The sequence below is a fragment of the Perissodus microlepis genome, chromosome 11 (genome assembly GCF_051167445.1).
Source record: "Perissodus microlepis isolate ML-2025 ecotype Zambia chromosome 11, ASM5116744v1, whole genome shotgun sequence".
In the NCBI taxonomy this organism is placed as follows: domain Eukaryota; kingdom Metazoa; phylum Chordata; class Actinopteri; order Cichliformes; family Cichlidae; genus Perissodus; species Perissodus microlepis.
The window spans coordinates 22,204,084-22,231,990 of record NC_140471.1 but is presented as its reverse complement, the minus strand read 5'-3'; the positions used below and the strand labels follow the sequence as shown (position 1 = coordinate 22,231,990).

The 27,907-nt window shown below is 41.0% G+C and overlaps 1 protein-coding gene across 1 annotated transcript; it reads right to left on the bottom strand.

Moving 5' to 3' along the window:
• Nucleotides 1-349: 349 nt before the first annotated feature.
• cers2b (ceramide synthase 2b) lies at nucleotides 350-27,556 on the bottom strand. Its single transcript, XM_084943441.1, has 11 exons — nucleotides 27,097-27,556; nucleotides 10,744-10,917; nucleotides 10,128-10,245; nucleotides 9,904-10,022; nucleotides 7,439-7,496; nucleotides 7,174-7,224; nucleotides 6,382-6,474; nucleotides 4,485-4,613; nucleotides 3,349-3,455; nucleotides 3,089-3,242; nucleotides 350-2,838 (listed from the first exon to the last, which is right to left on the bottom strand). Exons 2-11 carry the CDS (start codon nucleotides 10,914-10,916, stop codon nucleotides 2,686-2,688), a joined length of 1,155 nt encoding a protein of 384 aa, XP_084799567.1. The 5' UTR covers nucleotide 10,917; nucleotides 27,097-27,556; the 3' UTR covers nucleotides 350-2,685.
• Between the last annotated feature and the right edge of the window lie 351 nt (nucleotides 27,557-27,907).

Here is a 27,907-nt window from a genome sequence, read left to right as displayed (position 1 = left end):
TGTTATTAACCTCTGTCTCTCTTCCACAGCATGTCTTTTATCCTGTCTTCCTTCTCTCACCCCAACCGGTCGCAGCAGATGGCCGCCCCTCCCTGAGCCTGGTTCTGCTGGAGGTTTCTTCCTGTTAAAAGGGAGTTTTTCCTTCCCACTGTCGCCAAAGTGCTTGCTCATAGGGGGTCATATGATTGTTGGGTTTTTCTCTGTATCTATGAAGACTTTTGTTGTGATTTGGCGCTATATAAATAAAATTGAATTGAATTGAATTGAATAATATACTCTTATTATAAAAGGACTGATTTACTTAGGATTAGCCGTGATGAATGCGAAAATAACCACAAATTCAACTTGGTTTCATTGTGATTCATGATCTTTGCTTTTATCATTAATAACAATACTTAGGCATCATTAAACAAAAAAACAGACAAAAAATAATAATAACACTGTAATTAGGACACAGCTGTTTCTTCTGTATCGCTGGGGAAGAGAGGCTGCTGGTTGGTTGGGGGTTAGTTAAAAAGAACGTGGTAGTGGAATGAGGGTGAGTTTGAAAGGAAGGCATTTTATAAAGAAGAGAAGACGTGAGAGCATGTAGCAGGTTGGATCTATGATGTGAGGTGGAAACAGGAAAGAAAAGGAGAGGGCATGAAGACAAGGAGAGCTTCCCATACATTACAGATAAGGCACTTGACATACAAAGCTTTAGAGCAACAAAACTCTGTAACACTCATTTCATGATTTCATCTAAAAACTAAAACAAAATAAAAGCTTCAAAGAACATACCTGTAAACACATTTAATACCCAGAATGATACTTAAAAAATTTACTCAGATCAACACTTTAAATTTGCAGCCGGGTTAACAATCAGAACCCAGACTATTGGGCAGTGACCTCGGGAAATCTGAAATTGCGAAACCGTCCTGCTCCACTGTACTTAATGAAACTCCAGCATTTCAACAGAGCAACGCCCATTCGCATTGAGTCATCGCTCTTCAGTGGGTGGCATCGTCAATGCAAAACTGCTTGAGCTGAAGAAGAGAGGAAAAAGTTATTTAGCAGTTAGTTCAAGTTTTCTATCGGAGTTTATATTAATTTCTGGCTCTTTTATAGCCTAAACACCAAAGAACTGTTGAACTCTGGAGATGACTCTACTGGAAGCAGGAATTGTACAAAGTGAGCCTTGGTGGATTAGGAATGAACAGAAGTTAAAAGGGGACATATTATGCTCTTTTCCAGCACCATATTTTTATTCTTGGGACTCTGCTAGAGGAGCTTTGCATGATTCACAGTTCAGAATAATCATGGGTTATCTTGAAAGAAGCGGTTTTAGCTCCCTGCCAGGTCCCTTTGAAGCATGGTTTATAGTACTGCGCTGAATCTCCACTGCAGCGGGTGATGCTCGCGTTCATACTCGGGCACTGTCACTGTCAACATGAGTAAAACTGAGCTAATAAATCTGGCACAATACTAGATATTTGTAATAGTATAAGGGGCAAGCTAGATACAATTAAGGCCTATTAGATGCTGTTCAACTAATGCTTTATCCTTGTGCTAACAGCATACTGAGTTTACACTGCGTATCACTGCCAAACAGATGTGTTGCAGTTTCTGAGGTTTTTGGCTACGTCACACTTTTAACACAGTGCCATAAATCATGTATGAGCCAGCTTTCTTCTGATTGGCTGCCTCTTGTAAACAAAAGATTTTAACACTAAGTGGGTAGAGCTGTGTGCCCAAGATTACCATATTAGGGATAGCCTCTCTTTGTGACATCACACAGATGCAGGGGTAGAAAAAACTACCTGAAATAGAGCATTTAGAGTAACGTAAAGTCTGAGCTTTTGGCTCACAGGGAATGCCTGCACATGCACAGACCTCATTATCTGAAACTTTGGCCATGTTTAATGTGAACATCCATTATTAAAAGTTTATGACAAAAAATATGGACCAGCACGATAGGTCCCCCTTTAAAAAAAAATCTTGCTGATTACTAAACTCAAACCAGAACACTTCACAAATGGCACAAACCACACCGGAGAGCAGAGGAGCACAGTCCTACTGCAGGTTATTACTTTATATGAGAGACTCTGTACTTTTGTGCAAAGACACTGCAATAGCTGAACGGATAGTTGCATAGACAGAAACCTAGGGAAATAAATGCCCTATTGTGTCACCTTCACATAACCCACTTTCAGTTGTTTTGTTCTGTTAGTAAAAAGCAAACAAAGAATAAAGCAACTCAATTTCAAAGCAGAAGGCTTTAAAATGGCTTTTTCGTAGCCGTCAGCTGGCTCTAAGGCACACAGTCAGAACATGAAAGCTAAAGTAGAAGCAGCATCACCTCCTCCGCCCCCTCATCTGTCTTCTCCAAACTTTGCTCTTCTCCATTTTTTCTTCCCCGTCTCATTGAAAACATTTGGGACTAACATCAAACAAAAGGCAGTGATACATTTTTTTTTTCCTCTGATGACAAAGCGAAGAGCCGTGCCACTTAATGTAGTGTATGTCATCTGCTGGATCTCTGTGCCCTCTAAAAAAACATGAATGTGTGTTGTGTAAAAGTAACAGTGCCAAATTTCCTCAGATACCCGCTGTTCTGGGTTTTAGGGGATCACTGGTCCCTCCCTCCTGCTCCTCTACTGAGGGATATAAGTCCTTCTCATGTTTCTCCATCCCGTGACTTTAATTTCACTGCCTCTTGCGGTGGTTGTTGTTGTGGACTGTGTGACCATTCTGCACCGGGCCATTTTTCTTCATATGCTTTTTCTCTCCTGCCTCCTCGTCCTCCTCTTCTGATTCGTCCGTTTCATCTTTGTCGCTTCTTTCATCATCCACTTTTTCCTGAAGAACACGAGGAAAAGCTCATGAAAATATGTAAACATCATCATTAATCAGGGAGACCTCCTGCTCATGCTCTCCTGGAGCTCTGCAGGGTGTCAGAACAAACTCAGACTTTCAAACGCCTTATTCATTTTTGATCTGCAGCTTTTCAGAAGAGAGTATGTGCAAATTTGACTCACAGAAATAAATGTTTTGCAGCATTATTTAGTTTTTTCTGTTTGACCTAATTGATCTCTTTTGGTTTGCTTACATTGTTGGTGAGGAATCGGATTGCTATGCGTATAATGAGAATGGCCCAGAAGATATGTAGACACTGCAGAGTCATCAGCAGTCCGTTGAAAAAGTAGTAGCCGAAGAATGGCTTATAGATGGTGACTGGATACACCCACGTGCAGTAAATAATCCTGCAAGAGAGACGGCGAGGATTAAGGAGAGTGAAGCACGACAAACAGTGGTATACTGCAGCAGTCAAAATGACTGTCTCAAATCTGTGTATGTGTGTGTGCTTACCAGAAGGGGAAGATAACAAGGCGGGTGACAATGAAGACTGCAGCAAATACAATGAAAATGTAGTTACAGGCATTTCTCCACCCAGCATAGTTGAACATCTTTGCAGACTGTTAGTGGAAAAGATAAAAAAAATAATCAAAAGGGGAAAGTTTCTGGGGAAAAAAAGCATTTAAGCTTCATTCATAGCTTTTTCTGTTTGAAAATGGGTCCTCTTGGGCTTGACTGCATGAATGACCCGCATGTAATAAAACCAAAGAGTATTCGTGGTATAAAGGAGGAACTTAGCCAATGGATCTGTAAAAGATTCAGAGGCTAAAGTGAAAGTGCTTTAAACACGTATTCTCTTTAAAAGCCAGCAGGGGGCGATCCTGTGATTACAAAAAGACATCTGGTCTTCAGATTTCTTCCTCTGTGACCTCAGTGACACTTTTCTGGTGGTTTTATGGTCTCAGCCAGTAACTTCAAACCATGCTGAATAAAGCATGAAGTTCATTTTATAAATTATGTGTCAGATTATTGGCTAATGATTTGTGTGCTCTGTCCCCCATTTTCACAGTAAGCTCCACCCCTCGTTCGTTGCGTCTGGCAAACACTCAGATAAAATCTTCTTAACTTTTAACTGGACTTTGCTAACAGTGGGTGACTTCATGGCATCTATGTTCACCACTCATACAGTCTTTGGCAAAGAGTCAGTATCACATTCCTGCTATTTATGGCCCTTTGACAAACTAAAATACATTTAATGCTTAAGGGAATGACCCGAATAAAAAAAAGAAAAAGAAAAAAAAGCAACAGGTTACAAATATTTCTATTACCTGATTAAAAACCATGCTAATTAATGAAAGTCTAAAGTGTTTATATCCCACAAATAATACTTAAATTGCACTTTCTTCCACAAGGGGGCAGTATGTGATCAGTGTAAAGACATCAGAATACTCAAAGGCCAAAACATCCTGCTTAGTGGTGATAGGGATAAATGACATCAGTGCAAACTGTGCAACATTCAAACACAGTTCTCACACCTCACGAAGTAAAATATCTCCAGGATGACAGGATGTAAATATATGTCGAGCTACAGGTTAGTTGATTTTGGGCACGTGCTTTCCATCAGTGTATAAAATGAGGTGAGGCTTTACCTCGAGGAGGTAATCGGAGGAGTCGTGCACCAGCATGATGAGAGTTCCACAACGGATGTAGTTAACACACCAGGAGAAGCTGATGAGGAGGATTGTTGCTACATGGTGAACTATCTGCTCCTTGAAGTCCTGGAGAGGGGGAGATAGATGGTGGTGGTGGTGGTGGTGGTGGGGTAAAGATGTTTTTGAATTAATGCCGTGTACATGAAACAGAACACATATATATATAACTGTGCACTATTTTTTAACCAGGTACATGAGAATGCAAGTAAATCCAGCTTAACATTATCTGGGTTAGACTTTGTGCTGCTGAAACACACTGTGAAAGAGTTTGGCAAGAGTTTTTACCCCACTGTGCTCAGCTGACCAGGCTGAGCAAAGTCCAAGCCAAACACACTCAAAGGCGCACAATACACACGCACACATGTCACACAAAGGCACACTGAAACACACACACACGTGTCACAGCAGCCTAATGTCCACTCACAGTCCATGCCAGATGTGAAACTGATCAGAGAAGAGTGACGAAAGACTCTTTGTCAGCCTTGTGTGCAGAATTATGATGCTATATCCACACAGAGATTCAATAGTGGCTGTGTCTGCACAAATGACATACTCATTTTGCATGCCACCTCTCCATGAACCACCACCTTATCATGGTAAAGGGGTTTGTCTGCCCTAATGATCCTAAATGCCACGTTGTCAAAATTAGTCCCCAGTAGGGTCTGCCAAGGCAAATTGGTTCTAGGTGAAAGGTCAGGCCAAGTGTGATTCACAAGACGCTTATGGAGCCACATTACCTCACCTGCATTGGGGTTACTGGAGCCCTGGAGGCAGGACTGGTCGATGGGCTCACCCTTAGCCCTTAGATCACAGGGCTTAGCTGGGTTCAGTATGACTTAGTCTCATGGACCACGGGATGAGATTCTCTCTGAGTTTCTCAAGGTTCTAACTGTTGTGGAAATGTTGTCGCTGATACGTCTCTGCACTGTATGGAAGTTGGGGACATTGATTTGGGACTGTCTTGGTGGATCCCCTCTTTAAGAAGGGGGACTGGAGAGTGTTCCAACTTCAGGGAAGTCACACTCCACTAAACTAACAGACTAACTGACAGAGGAGAGTCTGTCTGTCAGTCAACCTTAGGATTCTGGAGGAATGTTTGAGCGTGAGTGTGAAGCATATGGGATGAGAATTAGCACTTCAAAGTCTGATGTGTTCCCAAAGTTCTCAATTGGAAAAGCGTGGAGCACCCACTCCAGGACAGGACTGAGTTACTGCCTCAGATAGAGGAGTTTAAGTGTATCAGGGTCTTGTTCACAAGTGAGGGAAGAGTGGTGCAGGAGACTGCAGTGATGTGCGAATGCTGTACACAGCAGAAGGAGCTGAACATGAACATGAAGCTGTGTATTTACTAGTCAGTCACCAATGGTCACGACCTCTGGGTAGTGACCAAAATAATGAGAATGAGCTCACTCCGAAGGGTGGCTGGGCTCTCCCTTAAAGGTAGGGTAAGGAGCTCAAAGAACAGCCGCTACTCCCCCATACTGAAAAGCGCCAGTTGAGGTGGTCCCATCTGAATAGGATACCTCCTGGGCACCATCTATGTGAGGTATTCTGGTCATGTCCCACCTGGAGGGGGCTCCAGGGCAAACCTTGGCTCGCTTAGCAATGTCTTTGTGCTCCACTGGAAGAACTGGAGGAGGTGGCTGGGGGGGCAAACGGTCTGGATATCTCTGCTTAGGCTGCTGACTCTGTCATCCAGACTGGACAAGCAGCAAAAAATTGATGGATGGATGGTTGGGAGGAAAGACAAATGTCTTTTCCTCCTTTTCCTGTTCAAATCCTTTGTACTCCTAAATAAAGAAAATCTTTGTGTTCTTGAGATAAATTCACTTACTTTGCGTTTGACATCAGAGGCAACGCTGAAGAGTAGAGATCCATAGAAACCCAGTTCAATCATATAGTACCAATATTGGGACGGCAAGAGAGTCTGAAGGGGAGGATACAGATCGTTAATTTTAAAGTCAATATAACAGTTTGTGCAAATCACTACTGGGAAGTGGGGCTGTACTTTTTCCTATATTACAGATTAACCTTCTAAATGTTCTCTGATGAAATTGATTTTGGTGTAATTTTAAAACACATCCAAGCTGCATGATTGTCACAGCAACTGTGTGAAGATATTATGTCAATATAGACCAAAATCTCTGAGGAATGCCTCCAGCATCTTGGTGAATTAATGCTAAGAAAAATTAAGGCAATTCTAAAGACAAAAGAGGCTCCAATCCAGCATCAGCTGAATCTATATGTGTCATGCATCCCAACCGAGGGAGTATAGTTTACTAAACCAAAATAAAAAGCCTGAGGATGTTTTGGCACAGATATTCACAGAGTCTGGGATCGTCAGTGAGACTGTGAGAGAAGTGTTTATGTTAAAACACCTGCTTTAAAGTCCTTAAATCTGACCTTGACAAATGTCACCCATTAAAGACACTAAAACTAACACTATAACTAATCAAATCTAAAGTGAAACCGAAACGAAGAAATCCACTCTAGACATGTTGCTTCCATCATTTCAGGACAGGCAGGGAGAAACTTTATTACCTTCCAGGACCTTTTTGTTCTGGAGCTTAATTTAATGAACAGATATGCAGTGCATTTATTGTACTTAGTGATTCTAGAGACGTACCAGCACAGGAAAGCCTTGCCACATCTCCTTCAGGTCATACAGCCAAGGTTTCTGGAAGGACATGCAGGATGGGAATGAGACAGCAAAACACAACAGGTGTATTTATAACAACTGACTCAGCACAAGGATGAGTCAATGCTTCCCCCTCTGACAGCGCGAGAGGTGAGGTTATCACGGCAAAGGAAAAGGCTGGACAGGTCATGAATATACATAAAAGCATGAGAGGAGGAAGAGGAGTGGTCGAGGTTAACATGGCAGTACTCACATCGATGAGGGCGGCCAGGCCAGCAATGAAAGCAAGAAGGTAAAAGGTAAATCTCCAACTGCAAGAGAACACACACACATACAAACACACTTTCTACTCAGTCAATGAGGAAAGACAGTAGGCACATTTTCTACCAGCAGACACATAAATGCATCTCACTCATACACACACACAAATTCTCGCTTACAGTCACAAACACAAAAGTTAAAGAGAGATGCCAGGCTGCGTGAACTGCCTGGAAAATCTGCTGATAATGTCAAACACAACACACACACGCGGGAACACACAAATGCACACACAGAGACACAGACACAGTCAAATATGTGCTAACAGACAATGAGAGCCACTAGACAACACCCTGTACTGGAGACAGTGATAAGTCATTGTCACTGCTCATACAGGTGTAATGAGAAGACGCTACAGAAAACGCTGCAGCAGAGACACGGATACAGAGAAGGAGTGGGAGTGTGGGAGATACCCCAGTGGGGGAAATAAGGGAGAGATACAGAAAGCCTGTTGTGTGCACATCCACAATACATCGATTCACAAGAAAAATGCCTTTACGCTGTAGCCCGCATAGTGAAAGACACACCATGACCAGAGAGCGACAAGCATGCAGTCACATGCACGCCTGCACACACCCACACATACACACCCACACGTCACATATGCACACACATCACTGTAAATTGGCTGAAATAATGTAAATGCTTGGCCCATACCTGACATCTATAATATTATTTGCTTTATTTGTTTGGTTTTTGTAGTTATTTTTCCCATCATGTGTACCAGGAAAACAAAATCACTTCAAAAGCTATCTTAAGCTATTTTTTAGCATTTAGCCCACTTAAAGCTGTTGTGACACACACAAATTCAGCATCACATCACAGTTACTAATCGAACTTGTGTTACAAAAGCTCTTTAATGATGTGTGTGATAGGCAGACAGAAAGAAAAATAATCATAAAACATGCTGTTTTCTGCACTTCCACTTAAATCAGGTCACTTCCGTTCATGTGAAGGGAGGTGGGATACAGAAAACTATTATTTTCATTTTTCTGGCACCAAAGGACAAAAATGTGCCGCTAAAGTGTAAAGCACAGCCCAGAAACAACTGCTCTTAACGTGACATCAACTCCTGCAAACATGTGCAATAAGCTAAACCAAAGCTAAAGCGGAAAGGAAAGAGTGAGGTTAAAGCTGAGTGTATGGTGACTCCAGCCAAGCAGCCAAAGCCTGATTTTGAACAAGTAACAAAAATGCTGATAAGCAGTCAGGCTTAAAGCACTGCAGACTCCATTTCCAGTGGCTTCAGGCAGGTGTTCTATTGTTTCTTTGAGCTAATACTTAAACAGTAAAATACAGATCATGCGTGTGACTTCATTAAAGATTTGAGTGGAAGAGACTTTGACTACAGCTTAAGCTTTATGTTGCTAACTTATGACGTACGGCTAAGTAATGCAAATGTAATGAAACAAATGAGTTTCTTCAGGGAACAAACAGGTTCAACTTCAACCCATCCGAATACTTGGCAAACATATCGGTGCCTCCTGATTTTACACTTACAGTTTTGTAATTGTCATATTTATCAGCAACATCTCTCCGCAGGAAGTGCCATCATTAATGTCATTTATGTCTTTACCAAGAACGGACACGCAGGAAATAAAGGGTGTGAGAGAACGGGGTTTGAAAAGGGGTTTCCAGGGTGAGCGTGCACTGAAAAATGTCATGTCTTTTGAGCCTTGTAGGAAAAAACAAAGCTGTAATACTTCCCCTACAACTCCATCTCATGAGTGATGCAATCAGAGGCTCCAGAGAAGCTCCAGAGACCCTGTGGTGGGTACAAACTGTATTTCTATCTCACTCTTTATTACAGTGACTTTTTCATCCACTGTACACAGCGTGTCCACCGTTTTCTGGGTAAATATGGTAAACTGATCTTTTGAGTTAAAAGCTTTCACAGATCTGCATCAAACATAAACAACACCCAAGCCAACAGATCATGAAAGACTTACAAACAGGACACATGGGATAATATAATCATAGGATTTCTCTGCATCCATATCAGTGGACAGTATATCTGCATGCTATCAGTACTAGTATCGGTATCATGTTATCTGCTGTCTATTGTACTGTACGTATCTGTGAATCCTGTCAGCTGGTAGTAGCTGGCCTCAATAGCCTTGTGATCAGGCTGTTGGTTTAACTCGGCTTCTGTTACAGTAAATGTTGGCTTACAAATAAAAATAACCAACAGTGGTGACAGAGCCCCAGCTGCAAAGGCCCTGTGCTAATAAGCATGGTTGGATGTGTGAGTGTGTGTGTGTGTGGAGAGCAGGGGCAACATTGCAGTGAGTGCAGAAATAGAGGGCTACTTTTGCCCTCAGAAATGTGCTCATATTGCCAGAGGAACACTCTCTGGACTCTACAGCAGTCATATATGTTTAGAAGAGCACAGATGCATACCTGGCCTCGCGAAACTTTTTGAGCAGACTCGGTCTGTCCTGGTTCCTTCGTCTCCTGAACCATCGCTGCACTTGTCTTTCTGAGTAGCCAGTCTTCTTGCAAAGACCTGCTACTGAAGACTGAGAACAGCACAAAGAGGTCAGATTTGATTATTTTCCAGTGACTCAGTCGAGAGCTGCATTAGAGCCTTTGTGATGTTGCAATAGAAGGCCAGAGGTATCTACCTGTGTGGGGTTTTTGGTAATGTTACAGTAGTAGGACTCCAGTGTGGGGTTGTGTGGGACCTTGAGCCGCACCGTGTCTTCAACCCCGAGCAGCGAGGCCAGAGGCGTGGCCACCATCCTGCAATTGTGACATGTTGGGATTAAAAAACAGTGACAAAAAAAGGAAGCATAGATGTGATCATTAAATATTATATAATCCGATATTCAAGCTATTATATATAAATCTTTTTTGTAAATGTGTTGTCTTGATTACACTGTTTCTTTTATTGTATATTCTAACAATTCTGTGGCTGAATAGGAGGTAGACATGAAAAACAATGAGGAACAGAGTCTCCTGGCATTAGCAGGGAAACACAGATGAACGCTGATTAGCTCCTGGAAACAGGAACGCTGTTTGCACACTTATGTGGAAAACAACAACAGCTGAAGAAACAATGGGAATTTATTCATCATAGATCTGGGCACAACAAAAGAAGGATTAAGTAACTACTCAGGGGAAAAAAACATAAACTAACTGAATACAAAGTCAGGAGATATTAAAGACATAAAGAAATGCATAAACGCATTAAAGGTAAATGTCTGAGATAGAATAAGACAGAGTGAAAAATGGACCGACCTTTCAAAGATCTGACGGATAATGAGGAATATGAGGGCAATGGGCAGCGCCACCCACAAGTCGCGGGCCTTGGCGTACACTCGTCCATCCCGATCCTCCAGGTCAGCCCAGCCCAGGCCCTCCGGAAACCACCGCCGCTCCTGCCAGAACCACTCACTGAGCTCCGACAACATCCTGAAGCACACGGACACAAACGGAGTCAACACTTTCAGACAGCGTGTAACCCAAGCTACAATACAATAGCTATCATTTAGACCTGCAAACCCTAAAGTTTGTTGGTGTCAAAATAGTTGAAGAAAAGACAGCTGGATGGTTGCTAGAACTCGCAGGTCACACCTATATTTTTGAAATAATGTCCCATCACAATCCTGGTGGAAATCTATTTGAAGAAAAGCTGCTGGGCAGTGGAGCCGGTTTTAACCACGGTTCCTACAGTGTGTTCAATGTAGAGCTGGGCCATATCATACCGTTCACGGTAATACCGGTATAATGTTGGGCAACGATAAGAAAATGAAATATCGCGATAGAATATGGGTAAAACGTGCATGCGCAGTGCCTTTGTTTTCATATGCACATGGCGGAAAAAGCATGGCGGCGACAGAGAATGAGAAGAGCGAAAGTGGATCGTTGAATGAAATGGATGAATCAGAATTGGTTTGTGAAAATGCTGCAACTTCATTGGTGTGGAACTGGTTTAGCTTTCGTCCGTCAGATACACAACAAAGCACAATTTTTGGTAGAGCATGCTAGCGGGCCGTCGTTATTACCGTGTTTTTTGGAAAATACGGCACACTTAAAATCAATCCTTTGATTTATCTGAAAATCGACAGTGCCCCTTATAATCCCGTGTGCCTTATGTATGAATTCTGGTTGTGTTTACTGACCTCGAAATGATTTTATGTGGTACACGGCGCTCGAAAATCTGTCAAATGTTTCAGTACGACTTTGTTAAGCTACGAAGCCGCACCGCTTGATGGGTTGTCGGAGCATTACGGCTATCGTAGGCAGGAGCCTCGCGGAGTGATACGTACTGTGCTTCAACATAGTATTACGGTATTGTGTGTGTATAACCTCTTTTTAAGTTTTGTGGATATTATACATGGTTATGCTGAGGATATGTCGGCCAATTTCCACTGGAAATGGTTAAACTGACAGCAAGGAATTTGCATTTGCACTGTTAAATTTTTATATAACTGTAATGCACATAAAAAACAGCTGCTTGTTTAAGTGAAAATACATTGATGGGGTTTCTTGCACTAATAAAGTTGTGAAGTTGTAAAGTATTTTGTCTAGTGTCAATTATATCGTCAGTTATATCGTTATTGTAAATTTTCAAATGTATATCGTGATAAATATTTTTGGTCATGTCGCCCTGCTCTAGTTCAATGCATTACTCTAAAGAAAACAGCCCAGTGAAAAAAGAGAATACAACAGAATGTAGACATGACGCTGGCTGAGAAAACAACAGGTTGTTTACAGTGTTTGTGCGTATTTGTTTCCATGAGCCGAACAGAAAAACTTTTAGGAGGTTGTCTTTATCAGAATGTTACCACTTAAAGATGTTCTGACTGAGGATATGACCACCTTACAAAAAATATTTAACATGTTAGGAGCAAGATGCAGCTTCAGCTGAACTTTCATGATTTTATTTTTATTAATTATCTTTTAAACTAAAATCCCTTTAAAAGTCATTTGGTTTAAGATGTAAAAAAATAACAACCCAAACGGACCCAACAGAGACTAAAGGCGCATGCTGCTACTTCTGTTGCGCTTTTAAAAGTAAATACGTTTTCTAAAAATATGCCTTTGAAGGAAATATCTGCTGATGTGGGAGATTCCCTCATGAACAGCTGTAGTAGAGTCATTTCTGCACATTTTACTAATAAATTTGTTACGTTAAAAGTATGATCACTTCTCTATTATTAAAGTTCCAAGAGCTTTAATAATAGAGCATTTCTCCTATATCTCACTACTAGTGAGAGTAGGAATGTTGATCTTTCATAAATGAGCATCTCTTTCAAGTACAGTGATATTGTTCTTCCTAAAATCTGTATCCATAAGCAGGGATGAGCAAGCAAAGAGGTAAACTCTAAATAACTGAGCTAAAAAGTTTTGTAATTCTTCATCATTTTTAATTTTTATTTCATTTTGAATCTTTCTTTGTTTCTTCCAGTTTAGTTTGAGTTAGTTTCGAGAGTGGGTTTATTTGTCTCAGTTCAGTTTTTACTGTTTCAAAAAGTTTAGTTTTTATTAGTTCCACTGTTAGTTCTAGTCTTTTTTAATTATTGTTATATGGGTGGCAATTATCAGGGGCCTGCCAATCAGAAGTTAGGTGGCTTGATCCCTCCAATCTGCACGGTGAAGTATCCTCAGGTAGATGCTTAACCCCTGATGCACCTATCAGAGTTTGAGTGGGAATTTTAAGGGCATTACACACCGAGTGTGTTGTAAAAGAGCGACATGAAAATCAGAATTTCCCAGGTTTGAACTTGTCGTGTAACAAATTTACAAACTGAACATGCTGTGTTTTTGTGGAAAATGTTGACATCAAGCGATGATGAGCTGGTGGTGTGGCTGCTTTTGTACATATTTCAGGATGTCAGCGGCATTTTGAGCTCTTGTTGGGGTCTCCTCCCAGCTGGACATGTCTGAATCATGTCATCAACAAGGCATTCTAGTTAGAGATTGTGAATATCACCTCAACTTGCTCCTTTCAGTGTGAAGGAGCAACACCTCTACTCCAAGCCCATCCTCAATGGCCAAGCACCTCACTCGTAACTAACATAAAATTAAAGTGCTATTAGAACACTTACATTATCTTACGTCAGTGAAAACATGTCTGAGTTGCAGGACTCTCATTTCTTAGTATAATGCTGCCTCTTAATGATTTGGGGGTCTTTTTTCTTGTTTTCCCTTGAGGATGTCATGGGCTGGACTGAGATGGTTTGTGAGCCTGTCCCAGCCCTCAGGCCATATTTTGCCCATATGTGGTCTATAGACTGGCTATACACGCACCCACTATACATCCCTGGCTATGTATATAGGAGGACAACTGTAATCGGATACATAATTTGGAGAATTGGATGATTTCCCCCTAAGTGGAAGCCTTCCTGTGTGTTTCTTACCATGCATATAACAGAGCAAATACAACATGCATAGAAGTCAAGAGGCCCTCACAGGAGAGGAAAAGGCAGACCAACAACTAAGCAAATCTTTCCCTCCACATGTGCTTAGTCGAGGGCAGCACTTTCTCCTCAGACAGTACATAGCTGAATATTTCTGATGCAAAGTTCAGGGAGTGGCAGAAAGAGAGAGTGTAAAGAGGTTTGAATGAATATCTGTGGGACGTGAGTCATGAGTCAGTCGTAAGTGCTGAGCAGCGGGGGCGCCCCAAAGCACTCTATCTCCGGTGTCCCCCTGCAGATCTACAGTAACTCCCCTCCCAACAACTGCAGCTGCGAATGCCAAAACCTCGTAACCGCTTCATCCCCACTCCCATCCCCACCCTGCTGCTCCCTGCCAGTTATTTGAAAAGGATTCCCTCCTTAGCTTAGAGAGCCAAAACCATGTGTAATGCCTCCTTGTCATGACTATCTTTAAAATTTACAGCCTAAACCCTACTTAGCCATTAATGTTGATAGAGTTTTACAGAAAGAGAAGCAGAAGCAGTAAAACAACTGTGCGGTTCATAAATTTTTTAGCATGTCCTTATCTGTGTTTGGAGCTGTGTTTGGTTTTAACGTTTCTGATAAGAGCTCACATGAAATACTTTAATATCAGAGCAGAAAAAGAGTTTCTCTGAGAAATAAATAAGCGCCTTTTCTTTAAATTAGACCCTTATAATGTGGAAAACACCCATTAAATGGATACAAAGGGGACATCTAAACATTACTTGTTTCTCCTGACCAACAGATGGAAACTGGAAAGTATGCAGTTTTTCTATTACTGATTATCTATTATTAATCCAGCATTTGTCATATAAAGAAGAAGTGTACTGTTTGACTGACCTCCTTCCTCTACTGGCCTTTTATTGGTGTACTGAACTCATCAGACTGATTAGTAGTTGTTTACATATTTAAACATGTGAAAGATTCCTAGTTTGACCCCAGGAGGAGACACAAATCGATTTGTAATTGGGATCGAAATAAACACACTGGAAGCGATTTGCTCGAAGCTGCTAGCTTGTCGTCAACGGACAGCCAAACCTCTGGTTGCCCAGGTAACACTCTAATATAGGGGTGTCAAACGTAAAGCCCAGAATTGAGTCGGCAAAGACTCCAAATCCGCCCACTTGACAGGTTTGGAAAATGTGGGCACATATTTTCCACTTTCACTGATCTGACCCACTTAAGAAAGTGGGCAGTATGTGGCCCTTGATGTAGAATGACTTTCACGTATTTAACGAGCAGATCATATGCCAATCAACAGTATTCTTCACTTTCATTGGTAGTTACCTCTGTTGCTCACCTGCAGGTATTTCTCCCATAGTCACAGGCTTTAGGAGCAGCCAAAAGTAGCAGCTGATAAGCTCATGATTATTCCACTTAATCACACAGACTTTGGGAAAATGAAAACACCACTACAGTTATAATTTCAGCTATTATCAATTACTAAAACAAACATTGTGCCACTTTCTGTGTTGCAAGACTCCTTCTCCTTTTTTTTTTGCTATTCAGCACATCCTTTCCGTTTCCTGTTGCCCCTCAATAAAACTCCAGATTCACTCCCAGACAGACCGCGGGAGTTTTAGCTCAGTTAATTATTAATTTATTCAGTTTTTCCATTTGGATTATAATTAAGTTCAAGTCTTCTCTTAAATAAAGACAAGTTTCTTTAGTTTCATGATTCCACAATTTTCCTGATTATTTAGATTTTTTCATCTGTAACAGAAAAGCCATAAATGATCTTTTATGTTTAACTTCATAACTAGTTCAAGAAATTCTGCTTCACTTCATGTAAACTGCAGCTCACTGACACTGTTGGCTACGTCTCATGGTTGAGTGCTTCAGTTATTTTCCTCATCATGTCATGTTAGTCATGGCCCCAGTTTCCTGTTGCAGGAGCACGGCTGACTGAGCATTGGGCTGCCCCTTCTCGCACCCCACCACCCCCCTTCTTTTAACACAGGTAGTGGTGGATGGGAAGGGTGACATATTTTTCCTGGTCACTTTGCCAGCTCTTCCACTTCGGTAGCCCTACATCTCACTTCTCCCAGAGTGCGCTGCCAGATCTTAAGAGCTTCGCTGAGCAGGGTTTTTGCATGCATGTCCGGCTCCATTATATAAAAACAACAACAACAACAACAACAGTGTAATCTCATTGAAATCCGATAACTAAATGAGCTTCTGAGCATCACTATGGATGGCCAAAAGAGCAAATGGCACTTATTCCCCTGTATAAATATGTGATTTCCTATAATTAAAAATGACGCTGTGATTAGTTCACCAAACACATACACACAAAAGCAAACAAAGGGGGGAACAAAGTTCTTTTAATTTCTCATTATTGTAGCAGTATGTGGTGAGTGCAGCTTAGGATCCCAGAGGGTATTTTTAGGGTGACTTGTTGAGTTCATGCAGTGAATTCAGCATGTTAAAGCACTTTCCCCCCCACAGCTTTCCTAACCCTTCATGCTATTGGCTCACTAGGTCACATGATCAGACTCTGACCATTTTAATGGTCCAATAAAAATAAAGGAAGCCTCTGGCAGGGGAGGGAAAAGGAAGTTGTCTGTGTATGTCCTTTTCCTTCTGTTTTTCCTGACAATGAATGTACAGTACAAGCATGTTTGGTGATTATCAACAGCTCTCTCAGTTCACCAGCTGTCACGGCTGTTTCTTTTTATATTTTCCTGGATCCTGGGTTTTCAAACAAGTGATGTAGTTTCTCAGAAATTTTAGCAAAAACCTACACAGACACTCACTGGTTCCTGGTACAGAGTCCAGGAAAGTTTGGGGAATGTAAACATGCTGCCACCACACAAAGGAAGCACTCCAGATTTCCCATTCATCTCCACAGATTAAGAACATCTCATGGAGATTTACAGTCAGCCTTTTTCTGGATGGTGGAGGGCTGAGTCAGCCAGAGGAACATAAGTCACAAGACAGTAGTGATGTGCTCTGACTGTGAGTCACTTGTACCAAGCCACCTATGATTGTACAACCATCCATTTACTCATATCCATCCACACTTGACACATTCAACAGCAAATGAAAATCCAAAATCAAATTTAAAAGTCTTGAATAATCAGGCCTCCTCTTATCTGAAAGACCTCATAGTATCGTATCAACCCATTAAAGCACTTCAGTCTCAGACAGTTCTTGGAGTATTTAAAAGTAGAATGGGAGGCAGAGCCTTCAGCTTTCAGGTCTTCCTCCCCTCACCCCACACCTGTCGTGGCAGATGGCCGCCCCTCCCTGAGCCCGGTTTTACCGGAGGTTTCTTCCTGTTAAAAGGGGGGTTTTCCTTCCCACTGTTTCCTTCCCCCACTGCTCTTGGGGGGATTTAACAAAATAAAGCACATTGAGGCAAATGTTGTTGGGATTTGGCACTATATAAATAAAACTGAGCCTTTAACTATGAAGTAAATGAATGGATCACTCACACGATAAGCTATAAAAACTACTATTGGAGACCAGAAAAAATGGTACACTGAAGGTAATTTTAGCAAAATTGAAAAGACTGGAGTTCTGCTGTTGGACATTTTTTTAAACATGGGTTGTTCTGAAAAGCTAAACTAAATTCAAGTGTGGTACTTAACAGGATGTCACTGTTGTAAAAAGTCAGTTTGTGAAATTTCTTCCTTCCTAGATTTTCCACCAGTAGCTGTAAATAGTTTTATTGAAAAGTGGAAGTGTTTAGTAACTACAGGAATTCAACCGCAAAGTGGAAGACCACATAGAGTTACAGAGAGGGGTCGCCAAGTGAGTAAAAATCACTAACAAACTGCAGACTCAATAACTGTGGAATTGAAACCTCCACTGACATTAACATCAGCACAAAAACTGAACGCCAGGAGCTTCAAGACATGGGTTTCCCTGGCTAAGCAGCTCCTGTCGCTGTAATGTGTTGGTGGCCCAGTACTTTTGCCCATATAGTATATTTTAAATATTATATATCTTTAAAAAAAAGTGGCTGTTTTTATTTTAAACAACCATATGGAAGTAAAAAAAAAAGGATGAAATAGTAGCTTATCTATAATACGTTGCTGATCAAAGTATCACCAGTTCATCTATATTTATATATAGCATACTGCAGTACACAATTCATTCCAACATACTTTAAAGTTTAGCATGTATTTTTTCCTGGTATTACTCACACAAATACTGTGTTTTTGTAAAAGGAAACACACAAGGATTCACTAAATAAATCTTTTTCGCAGGATTAGTTTTAAACTTTTTTAACATAAAAATGTTAGAAATTTGTAATTAGAATATAAACAGGCTATACAATATCTGTCACTGATAAAGAAAACAGTTTACGTATGATAAAGTAATAACGTATAAAATATAACGAGAGTCATAAACTGTCCCACTCATTAGTTGATAAAAAAAAAGCTTCGTCACTTCATAGTTAAAGGCTCATAAACTGCTGGGCCTGGTGATTTATTACAACTGGTTTGATAAGGATATTGAGTTACATCTCAGTCACTTGGCACTAAGTGTTTGCTCAATGCTTATTCTCTGTTTAAGTTATTTAATGAATTTCCTAAATTTAGACTGCTGTAAATCTGATATTGATTTTACACTGAAGATCTATCCATGTATATATGTAGATGGACAGATGGATGAAGTTACATTTTTATCATAATCGCATGATACGTCATCATTGGTGGGGACAGTGTTAAGCCATATTGAAAAAATTATCTCTACAGATATTGAAGAAAACATCATCTATAATTTTAAGGGTCGTGGTGTTGTTGGAGCCTATTCCGCGCTGATATAGGCAAAAGGTCCCGAGTCTGTCACAGTCAGCCTAATCACGTTCATGCATGCAGTCAACTAATAACAAAGCTCACATTGATTTGTTTGGATTTTTGGAGGAAAACCACACAGCCACAAATAAATCCTGCAAACTCAACTCAGCAAGGTCAGCAGGTCTGAACCCAGAACCTTCTTGCTGTGAAGAAACACTGCTCACCACTGCACCTCTGTCCTGCCCTTTGGCATAGTCACAACATCTAATCTAATTATCTTCTATTTCTGGGCACAAAGTTTTTTCATCTATATGGTGTTTTAAGTACTGATTCGTGTTCATACACACATAATTTATACTTACCACTCTTAATTTTTAATTGATTGATGATTTTATTATTGTGATATGCATAATTTACATTTGTCCATTCCCAACAGGTTTATAAGCCACCAAGAACAAATAACCAGAACCAGGGAAGCCTCGTCACTTACAAGTACTGGAGAAATAATCGGACCTGACGTCTTTTCTGACCTTTGGAAACAAAGCTTTGGCAAGAAGACTTAAAAGGGCAGAAAAGTCCACATTTTGAGCCCTGCACATGACAGATTTCTAGGTTAAGGAATTAAAAACCACTTGGTTATGTTCTACCAGCAAAACTACTTGGTTAGGTTTAGGAAAAAAAATAGTGGTTCAGGATAAAATGCAAAGGCTGGCACCTTTTTTAAAGCTCAGTTTTCTTTGCTGTCAAGGGGACACATAACCTGCTGAACAGTGTGGACAGCATAGATGCTGCGGACATAAAATATACTTCCTATTAAAATACATTAATTGCAAAGGCATACTGTCATATAAACACGAGACAGTTTGTGTTTTGTTATGAGACCAGAGTGGATTATCAGGCCACATAATCAGCCAGGCTGATAATCAGGCAAACCTTAATATCAACCCCTAATTGTAGCGCAGTGTTGGATTCATACAATTTTTTTGCAACTCAAACTTTTCAAATACTTTCATCTCAGCCGTGGACTAAATACAGTATGTCAAGCCTCCCTATATACACTGTTTATGTGTTATGGTCCAGGTCACAGCTACGGATTAGGAATCACAGCACAAACCATGAAAACCTGAATGCACACATTGTGGGATGAAGTGGCAGTTCAGGAGGCTGACATGCTTTCTGCACATGGTTCATTAGCTGTAACTCAGGTCATGCTTTGGATATTCTGGGCCAGAGAGTTTTCAGGGTGAGTCATACACATTGTTCACATTTTACACATCCTTACACTGGATAAAAAAATAGCTTTTTTAAATAGATATTTTTATTAGACGTAGCAAATAAAGAAACACAAAAAAAGCATAAATGTGAATTATATCTTTTACGTGTAAGAAAATGCGAAATCATCCTAAAACAGACGGACAGCTCAACGTTTCATCACTGTCCGTGTGTTAGATAGAGATCACAAGTCAGTCGGTTTTAGTACCACCGACACTGATCTGTGACACTGATGAATTATTGATGAGACCGTTCAATCAGGCAGCAGACTGATTTGAACAGGCTTGTTCAGGTGGTGTGGGGACATCGTCATACTGATTTTCTTCTCCTCACAGTTCAATTCGGCCCCTTTGAGCAAGCACAGCGCTCTCGCTGAGGCCAAGCGGTTTGCCCTCTGGACATATAGGACGCTCAAAAACAGACAACAGAATTACTGATTACTCATTGAACAGTTTGGAAGAAGAAGAGGTAATCATTGACAGCTGACAGCTGTTATCTGTCCAGGTTAGGCTGAGGTTAATGAAAAACTGCATTGTCTTTTCTTTTCTCTGCTGTTGGACTTCTGTGATGTTTAACCTGGATGGATGCAAAGATTCAGTCTGTAAGAGCAGCACAGCAGTTATTAATTGGATGACTGATTAATCATTTAAATTAACTGCTGCGTGAAATCCTTCAAAAAAGTTACAGATGGTCATCAACCAACAGTGTGGCACAGTTCCGGCACAGGCTAGAAGCAGCCTATCTAAAGCAGCGTTTATGGTCACAGTAATTGTGACATCATCATAACCCCGAAGGGGGGCTGGCATAGCTGGCATAGCTCTATGTTGGTTCTACACAGAAATTTGCAGACCCTTATCTACATGCTTTGCACCCAGTCTGAGGGCTACTCTTGCTTGGTCATGTTTGTGGTGTTGTTGTTCCTTTAGTTTAGCTCCTCCCACTAAGGAGATAATAGACAAAGATCTTCTTTATGGGGAAGCGAAACCAGGCGTTAAAAATAATGAAAACTGTCCAGTGTGGCCACTGTTTGTGGTTCTCATGCTGCTTTTTTGATCTTTGATGGTGTTTCTCCCTAGGGCTGCCATGATTAGTCGACTAGTCACGATTACGTCGACTATTAAAATTGTCGACGACCAATTTAATAGTCGACGCGTCGTTTGAAGCTTTGTAAGATCCCAAAAGACGCAGGAATAAGTAGTAGGATTTAAGAGTGTAATAACGGACTGAAACAGAAGATGGCAGCACTGCATGTACAAGGATGCCAGCAGCCGTTAAACCCCGAAGAAGAAGAAGAAGGTGTGTCCCAGAATTCATAGCGCAGCCCAGCTCAGTTGTCAACAATGGCGGCAGCTAGTTAGTTTTTATATTACTCATATTATTCTTTCTGGGTCACAAAATAAACTTTTAACATATTTTCAGGCGAGAATGTAGCTGTGTAAACCTCAAATATCTGCTCAGTTTATCAAGACACCACATATTTTCAAAAGCGCTCCGACGTTTTGTGCTCCGACGTGGGTAACAGACGTCTCACCAACTCGATAGTTAGCCGGGGTTCAAGGCTCACTAGAGCCTGTGAGAACACCGGACTCCCGGCAAATCGTTTTCAAACCCACCGCCGTCTTTCGCTACTCAGGTTAAACATGTAATATAAGTCACTTAGATAACTTAAAAATGTTATTGTTTGGCTTTTTTTTGGTATTTTATTTATTCCTGAGTAAATCGATTTGGCTGAGATTAAAGTTATAGTTTTTACACAGCTGAATAAACGTCAAGCAGACAACTGATTATCAGAAGTGTGAGATGCGTGAAGTGTACTCTGGGGCCTCTGGATATCTGGGGCCTGGATCTCCTCCATACCTGCTTCATACCCTGGTGGACGGGGCTATGGCTCCCCACACTCCCTAGCAGATCGTTACATGGAGAAACCTTTGGAATACAAGCATGCTGATCCACACAGGTATGCACACAGGTGTACACACGGGTGTTCACAGACACGGACTACACCTTTCTTGGCTGCTGCCTCAAAGCACATTGTGCGCTGTCTATCTTGCGTGCTGCACAATATCGTTTATTATTTAGTATCTTCTGTTATCTACTGCTAGCTAGTTTATTGTGATGGTGCTGTTTTTTATTATGTTGCTCTTTGTTGTTTGCTTTCTCTTCTGTTTTTTTTCTCCATACAGGTGATCCAGGTGTTTTGTTTGTTTGTTTGTTTGTTTGTTTGTTTTTTCCTTTCTTCCCCCCCTTCTCACCGTCTCTTCTCCCCTCTGGTTTTCTTTCTCTCCCTCTCTTTCTTTCATTCTTTCTCCCTGTCCTATCCCCCAGTCATGTCTGTTCCGTTTGTAGCAACCGAAAATAAAATAAATTCATAATTATAATAAAGGTCAATCAAATGGACCAATATGGCAAGGCCATGATGATCCACTTGGTAAAATAAATCCGCTTGGCATCTTTCTTGGCCTTAAGACAACAATTCTGATGGCTAAAGATCCAAACGGGACACACACAAAAAAAAAAAAAAGAAGTGTGAGATGCGCGAGAATATACTCCGGTGTCCTGTTATATTTTAGATAGCAAGGAGCAGACGGCTGAGTTTATTACACTCCACCGAAACAATCTGCAAATGTCATTAAAATTTAATAAACTATCCCCTTGTCTTTATTTTTAGTTAGCACATACCTTAAACACTTAAAGCTGTAAGCTAATGATAGTTATATAAGAGCAGATGCATGCTGGTGCAATAAGATGTAGGTTTTACATCCAATGGATGCATGATCTGATTAGTCGACTAATCGCAAAAATAATCGGTGACTAGTCGACTATCAAAATAATCGTTTGTGGCAGCCCTATTTCTCCCTCTTCCTAGTGAACTCCACTGTCACTCCTTTTCCTTTACAAGCCAACTTTTTCAACCAATCAGCATTTCATCTATGCACAATGTCAATCCTGAAAGACTAGGCACAGTTTTTTTTAGAGGACTGCATGGAAGCAAATCATCAGAGTCAATCCTTTACTCAGCATATCCTAATGGCAGCGCAAATAGACACAAATGCAATAGCTGGGAGTCACGTCACTCCCAAGTTGAGTGCCTTCCAACTAATAAAATCAGAAAAGTAAATTGGTTATTAGTGTAAATTAGTGTAAACACTGATAAGTGTAAATGGTAAATGGACTGATTCTTATATAGCACTTTTCTACTCTCCCAGAGCACTCAAAGCGCTTTATATAACATGCCACATTCACCAATTCACACAAGCACTTCCTCCTATGCTTTGTAAGTGCTTTCTACCTAACATTCACACACATTCATACTCCATTGAATGCACTGGAGAGCAACTTGGGGTTAGTGGGTTACTATCTTGCCCAAGAATATTTGGCATGCACATTGGGGGAGCCGGGGATCGAACCACGAACCTTCCGATCAGTAGATGACCCTAAATGAAATTAAATGTGTGTAATTAAATCTTCCAAAAAAATTGAATCATTCTCATGGACTTAGAATTAATCCATTAAAAATACACAGAGGCAGATACCGTTTTGTGGAAGTGGCCATGTTACCCTTCTGTCTCAAATACATTGGCTGTGATGGACGTCGCTGCTCCGCCCAATCACATTTTATGCATATAGCTAGAGATCATCCCCATATATAGTATACCATAGACAGCGGAGAAAAGAACTAGACAGCGTGCATATGACCAGAATGATATAAAAGTGGCTGATTTCACAGTGTTCATCAGAGTGGCAAACTGGGGCAAGAAACTGTGTCTGTGGCAGCTGGTTTTAGTAAACACCACTCCGTAGCACCTGCGTGAGGGCAGCAGTTTGAACAATGTATGTTATATATATATTAGGGGTGCAACGATACTCGTATCGATATTGAACCGTTCGATACAGTGCTTTCGGTTCGGTACGCATATGTATCGAACAATACAAAATTTTTAATTTATTTTATCAACTTTTCTTCTGACGATGCTGTCTGTGTTGAGACACAGACAGCATCTGCGTTCGACTACTCCACCTAGGCTGCACTGTCCAGCGCAGATCCACCAAGCGCAGCGCAAGCTAGCAAGACAGAAGCTAAGCTCGTTGCAACATGGCAAATTGAACCTCCCCCACCCTCATTCAGATCTGGCCTTTGGAACTATTTTGGTCTTCATGTGAAGTATGACCCTGAAGGTAAGCGCGTCATGGACAAAAGTAAAACAGTATGTCGGATGTGCCACGCAATGCTGAATTACATGGGTGGGAACTACTGCGTTAGCGCAGTTAGCTTGTTAACGTGTTGACGCCGTCCAGCCCCACGCACGGGGCAATCCGCGGTAGCTCGTTAACGGAGATTTGCCGTGTTGTGGCGTTAACGTCATTTCAGATTAACGTTGACAGCACTAGTGGGAACACAATGAATATGACTGCACATTTACGCCGACATCATCCTAGTGCAAAGACAAGTGGAAGCAGACAAAAACAACAAGCACGCATGCTACAAACTTTACCAGAGTCATTTAGACAGCCGTTAGCACATGATTCTCCTCATGGGGACCTGATATGTTTAATATGCTGCTGAGAATATAGCCCAGAAGAAGCGTATAGTATAGCTTTTATTTTGGAAAGAGCCATTTCTCTGTAATAAACTCTCTTTTCCAAAGATGAGTGATTTCTCGATCAGATAGATTTATTTTTTTTATTACTTTGTTGTTTCAGCAACATTAAATTTAAAAACTGTACTTTTGAGTTAAAATATACTGTGACACCAAAGTATCGAACCGAACCGTGAATTTTGTGTATCGTTGCACCCCTAATATATATATATGTATATGTTTATGTTAGTTTATGTATAGATTAGACATACGGCCACCCTCCCATCTCAAGACAACTGACAATGAGCCGGCTAAACAAGAACAACAACAGCTGGTTATAAGTTAATGTTATGCCAGCTACTGTTAGGCTCAAATGTCATAAAAATGAAACTTTCTCTCTAATAAACACTTTGATTACATTCTCACATCATAAGAGTTAGTCACTTAGTGTCCAACAATGAGCTACTTTGAAGAAAGTTTCACTAACACCGGCTAACAGCAGCTAACAGACACGGAGGCTTCAGAAAAGTTCAGGATAACGCAACAGCTCATCTCAGTATCGCTATCATTAGATACAAGTAAGCTTCACTGACTCGTTGACTATTGGACTCCTTTCACAAATTTTTTACAGCCTCCTCCAGAGTAAACACAAGAGGAGACACAAGTGGACACAAGCTGAGGTAAACAGCAGACTAACAGCCTACACTAACTACAGATGGTCAGTGGATATTTGTCCTACCTTACCAAGATTTATCAACATGAATTGGAAGTAGTTAGAAAAAATAACGTAGTTGACCGCAATCTGTAATCTACTGACATCTAGTGGTGAGATTTTACACACTGTAACTCTAAAAACACTGCTGCAGCATGTTCAGACACAGAGCCCTCTCAATGTTCTGCATACAGCTTTTTTAGCGAGTCACAAATACACAACAGCTGCCACACTGTTTTAAAGCTTTACAGTTTTATTACTGTTTACAGTCACTGATCTTGGATTGTTAAGTCGGGGTTGTTGGAGCTGCTCTGAAATGCACTATTGTGCTGGTGTGCACACCAGCCAAAACACTAGTTAGCAGTAGGGTTTCTCTCTTCAAACTGATCTTTCAGACCATCAAAAAGAAATGACAGTGAAAGAATAAGTAGTTAGAAATACATAGGAAGAAACAACAATACCAAACCATCTAGTTCCAGTTTTAGGGAGTTAAATGTCAGGTTATAGCATCGGTTATGGTGTAGATTTAACGTAGAAGTGCAAATCCCACTTAATGGTCCCTTTTGGGCCAATGTATGGCAGTGCACCACTATTCATTTTATTTTCACTGCACAGGAGTAAAAGTCTGTAAAGTTAAAGTTGACAGAACTGTAAATGTAGTGTCTATTTAAAGTACCACTGAGTGCACATCTCCTCAACACGTTATAGTTACACAATAGCACAGTCAAAAAGCTGTTTGCCTTGGCAACAGGCAGCACCTGTAGCTGCTGTCCCTTAAATACATACACCTAAATAAGCAGTAAACACAAGAGGTGCCAGCTGGTAGCCGGAGCTGCAAACATAAAACAATAGTGGCTCCTACAGTGAAGCCATATATATACACTATGGTGGTTAACTAAACAAGAACTGAATATGAGAAGACTTTAAGGACATCTCATTCTATCAACGGTTTGTTTTGTTAATAAAATGCTAATTAAATGTAAAAAACAATTTAGCAAGAAACAAAATATTATATTGTCTGGCCATTAAAGCATATAGTAAAGTGGGGGTTTCTGTTTATACAGTATCTTTCAACTTATTAAATGTGGGTCTATATTGGCTAAGTGCTAAAAACATCTCCAGAGTGGACTTATTTACATTAAATGGAAAATGTTGTACAAATTGGTTTTATTGGTCTGACTCACATATGGCACTCCTGTAATTAACCTACTTCTTGGATATTATAACTGTGACAATATATTATACATACTTGCCTGCTATGATGTCACGTATTTACACGTCTGAGTATGAAAGAGTCATTGTGGTAACATCAAAACAAACAATTATTTCCTGTACGGCAGCTACAGCTGCCTCCTCTCATTTTAAAGCTTTAGTATTTATGTTTACTTAGCATTCTGCAGATTTGCTTTGATGTAGCTACTGCAAAGTGAACCACATTAAAGACTGCCTGAAGGAGAGGGTGAAACGGAGATTATTAAACACAGAAAAAACGATATATATTATTTAAAACTATATTTGTATAGTGGGGCTGTGACTTGTGTGTGTGTGTTAGTTACAGTGATAATGTGGCTAGTTAGCAAACTTTAGCGATCCACCGTTCAAGCGCCAGACTGCCCTCGTGTCATCATATTACACAGCCACTGGCAGGAATAATTAACCTACCATCACATATGAACCCAGCTTACGCCGCGTTTTTGTTCTCTTTCTTTCGTTAAGAGACCGAAAGCGGCCTGTTATTTTTAATTGCCCGATTCCTGCATGAGTGCGTAATGACGTCTGAGGTGAGCGAAGATGCGGAGCGTGCGTCTCCCGCAAACACTCAGGCGCACGAAACGACCAACGTCTACCACCCGACATGAAAGTGAAACGGTACTTACTTTGGTGTCTTTCTCGCGCCGTGAAGAAGAAGAAAAAAATCTTCTTTCCACCAAAAATTGTCAGTTGTTTTTTGTCTTTTTCTCCTGGTCCCGCGTAGCTCGCTGGGAAAAAAAGCTAACGGTCCCGTTGAGTGTGCCCAGCCCGCTGGTTGTGCTCAGAAGGGCGCAGCTTACTGATTTTTACATGTTTCCATTGGGAACAATGTGCGAAAAGGGGAAGGAAAGGGGAGCTACAGATGGGGGAGAATGTGTGAGATGCTGCAATGCGATATCGGCGGCTTTTCTCCCAGCAGTGTTCAGGTAGTTTGTTTCCCCCCCTCCCTCGTCGTGTCCCAGCTAATTCCCCCTCGTGTGTCCCGGGAGTCGACGGGGGTCTTTGTGGCCGGACAGAGGATGGGGTCGGGCCGGCAGGAGAGCGGACTGAGAGGCGCAGACAGAGAGGGAGGAGTGAGGGCATAACGGAGAGGGAGGGACGCAGATGACGTCCAAGCACATGAGAGAGCATTTGGCTCATACACACTCACACACACATCCGCGTTTTGTTTCCGCTCGGAATAAGTTTTACCCCCAAATCTTTGTATCCGAAACAGCCGTGTTAATCCAAAGTGTCTGATATTTGATTTTGTTTTTTTTTTTATTTAAAAAGCTATCAATTTTTTTACATTTCGTAACTTACAATACTTTTCTGATCGGCTGGAAGCTTTGCCGTGGCTGACCTTTAACCTCGTTATTTGCGGACGTAGCATCTGCTGTTGACTGAATGTTTACTATAATGTAGAAATCTTTTGGTGATGTCCCACTCACTCGTGAC

Excerpts from the sequence above, each read along its gene's own strand:
- cers2b (XM_084943441.1), bottom strand. The coding sequence starts at position 10,916 with ATGTTGTCGGAGCTCAGTGAGTGGTTCTGGCAGGAGCGGCGGTGGTTT. Across the intron at positions 6,475-7,173 it reads GGCAAGGCTTTCCTGTGCTG|ACTCTCTTGCCGTCCCAATA; the intron begins GTACGTCTCTAG and ends CCTCCCCTTCAG. Across the intron at positions 3,456-4,484 it reads CCTCCGATTACCTCCTCGAG|TCTGCAAAGATGTTCAACTA; the intron begins GTAAAGCCTCAC and ends TTCCACTAACAG.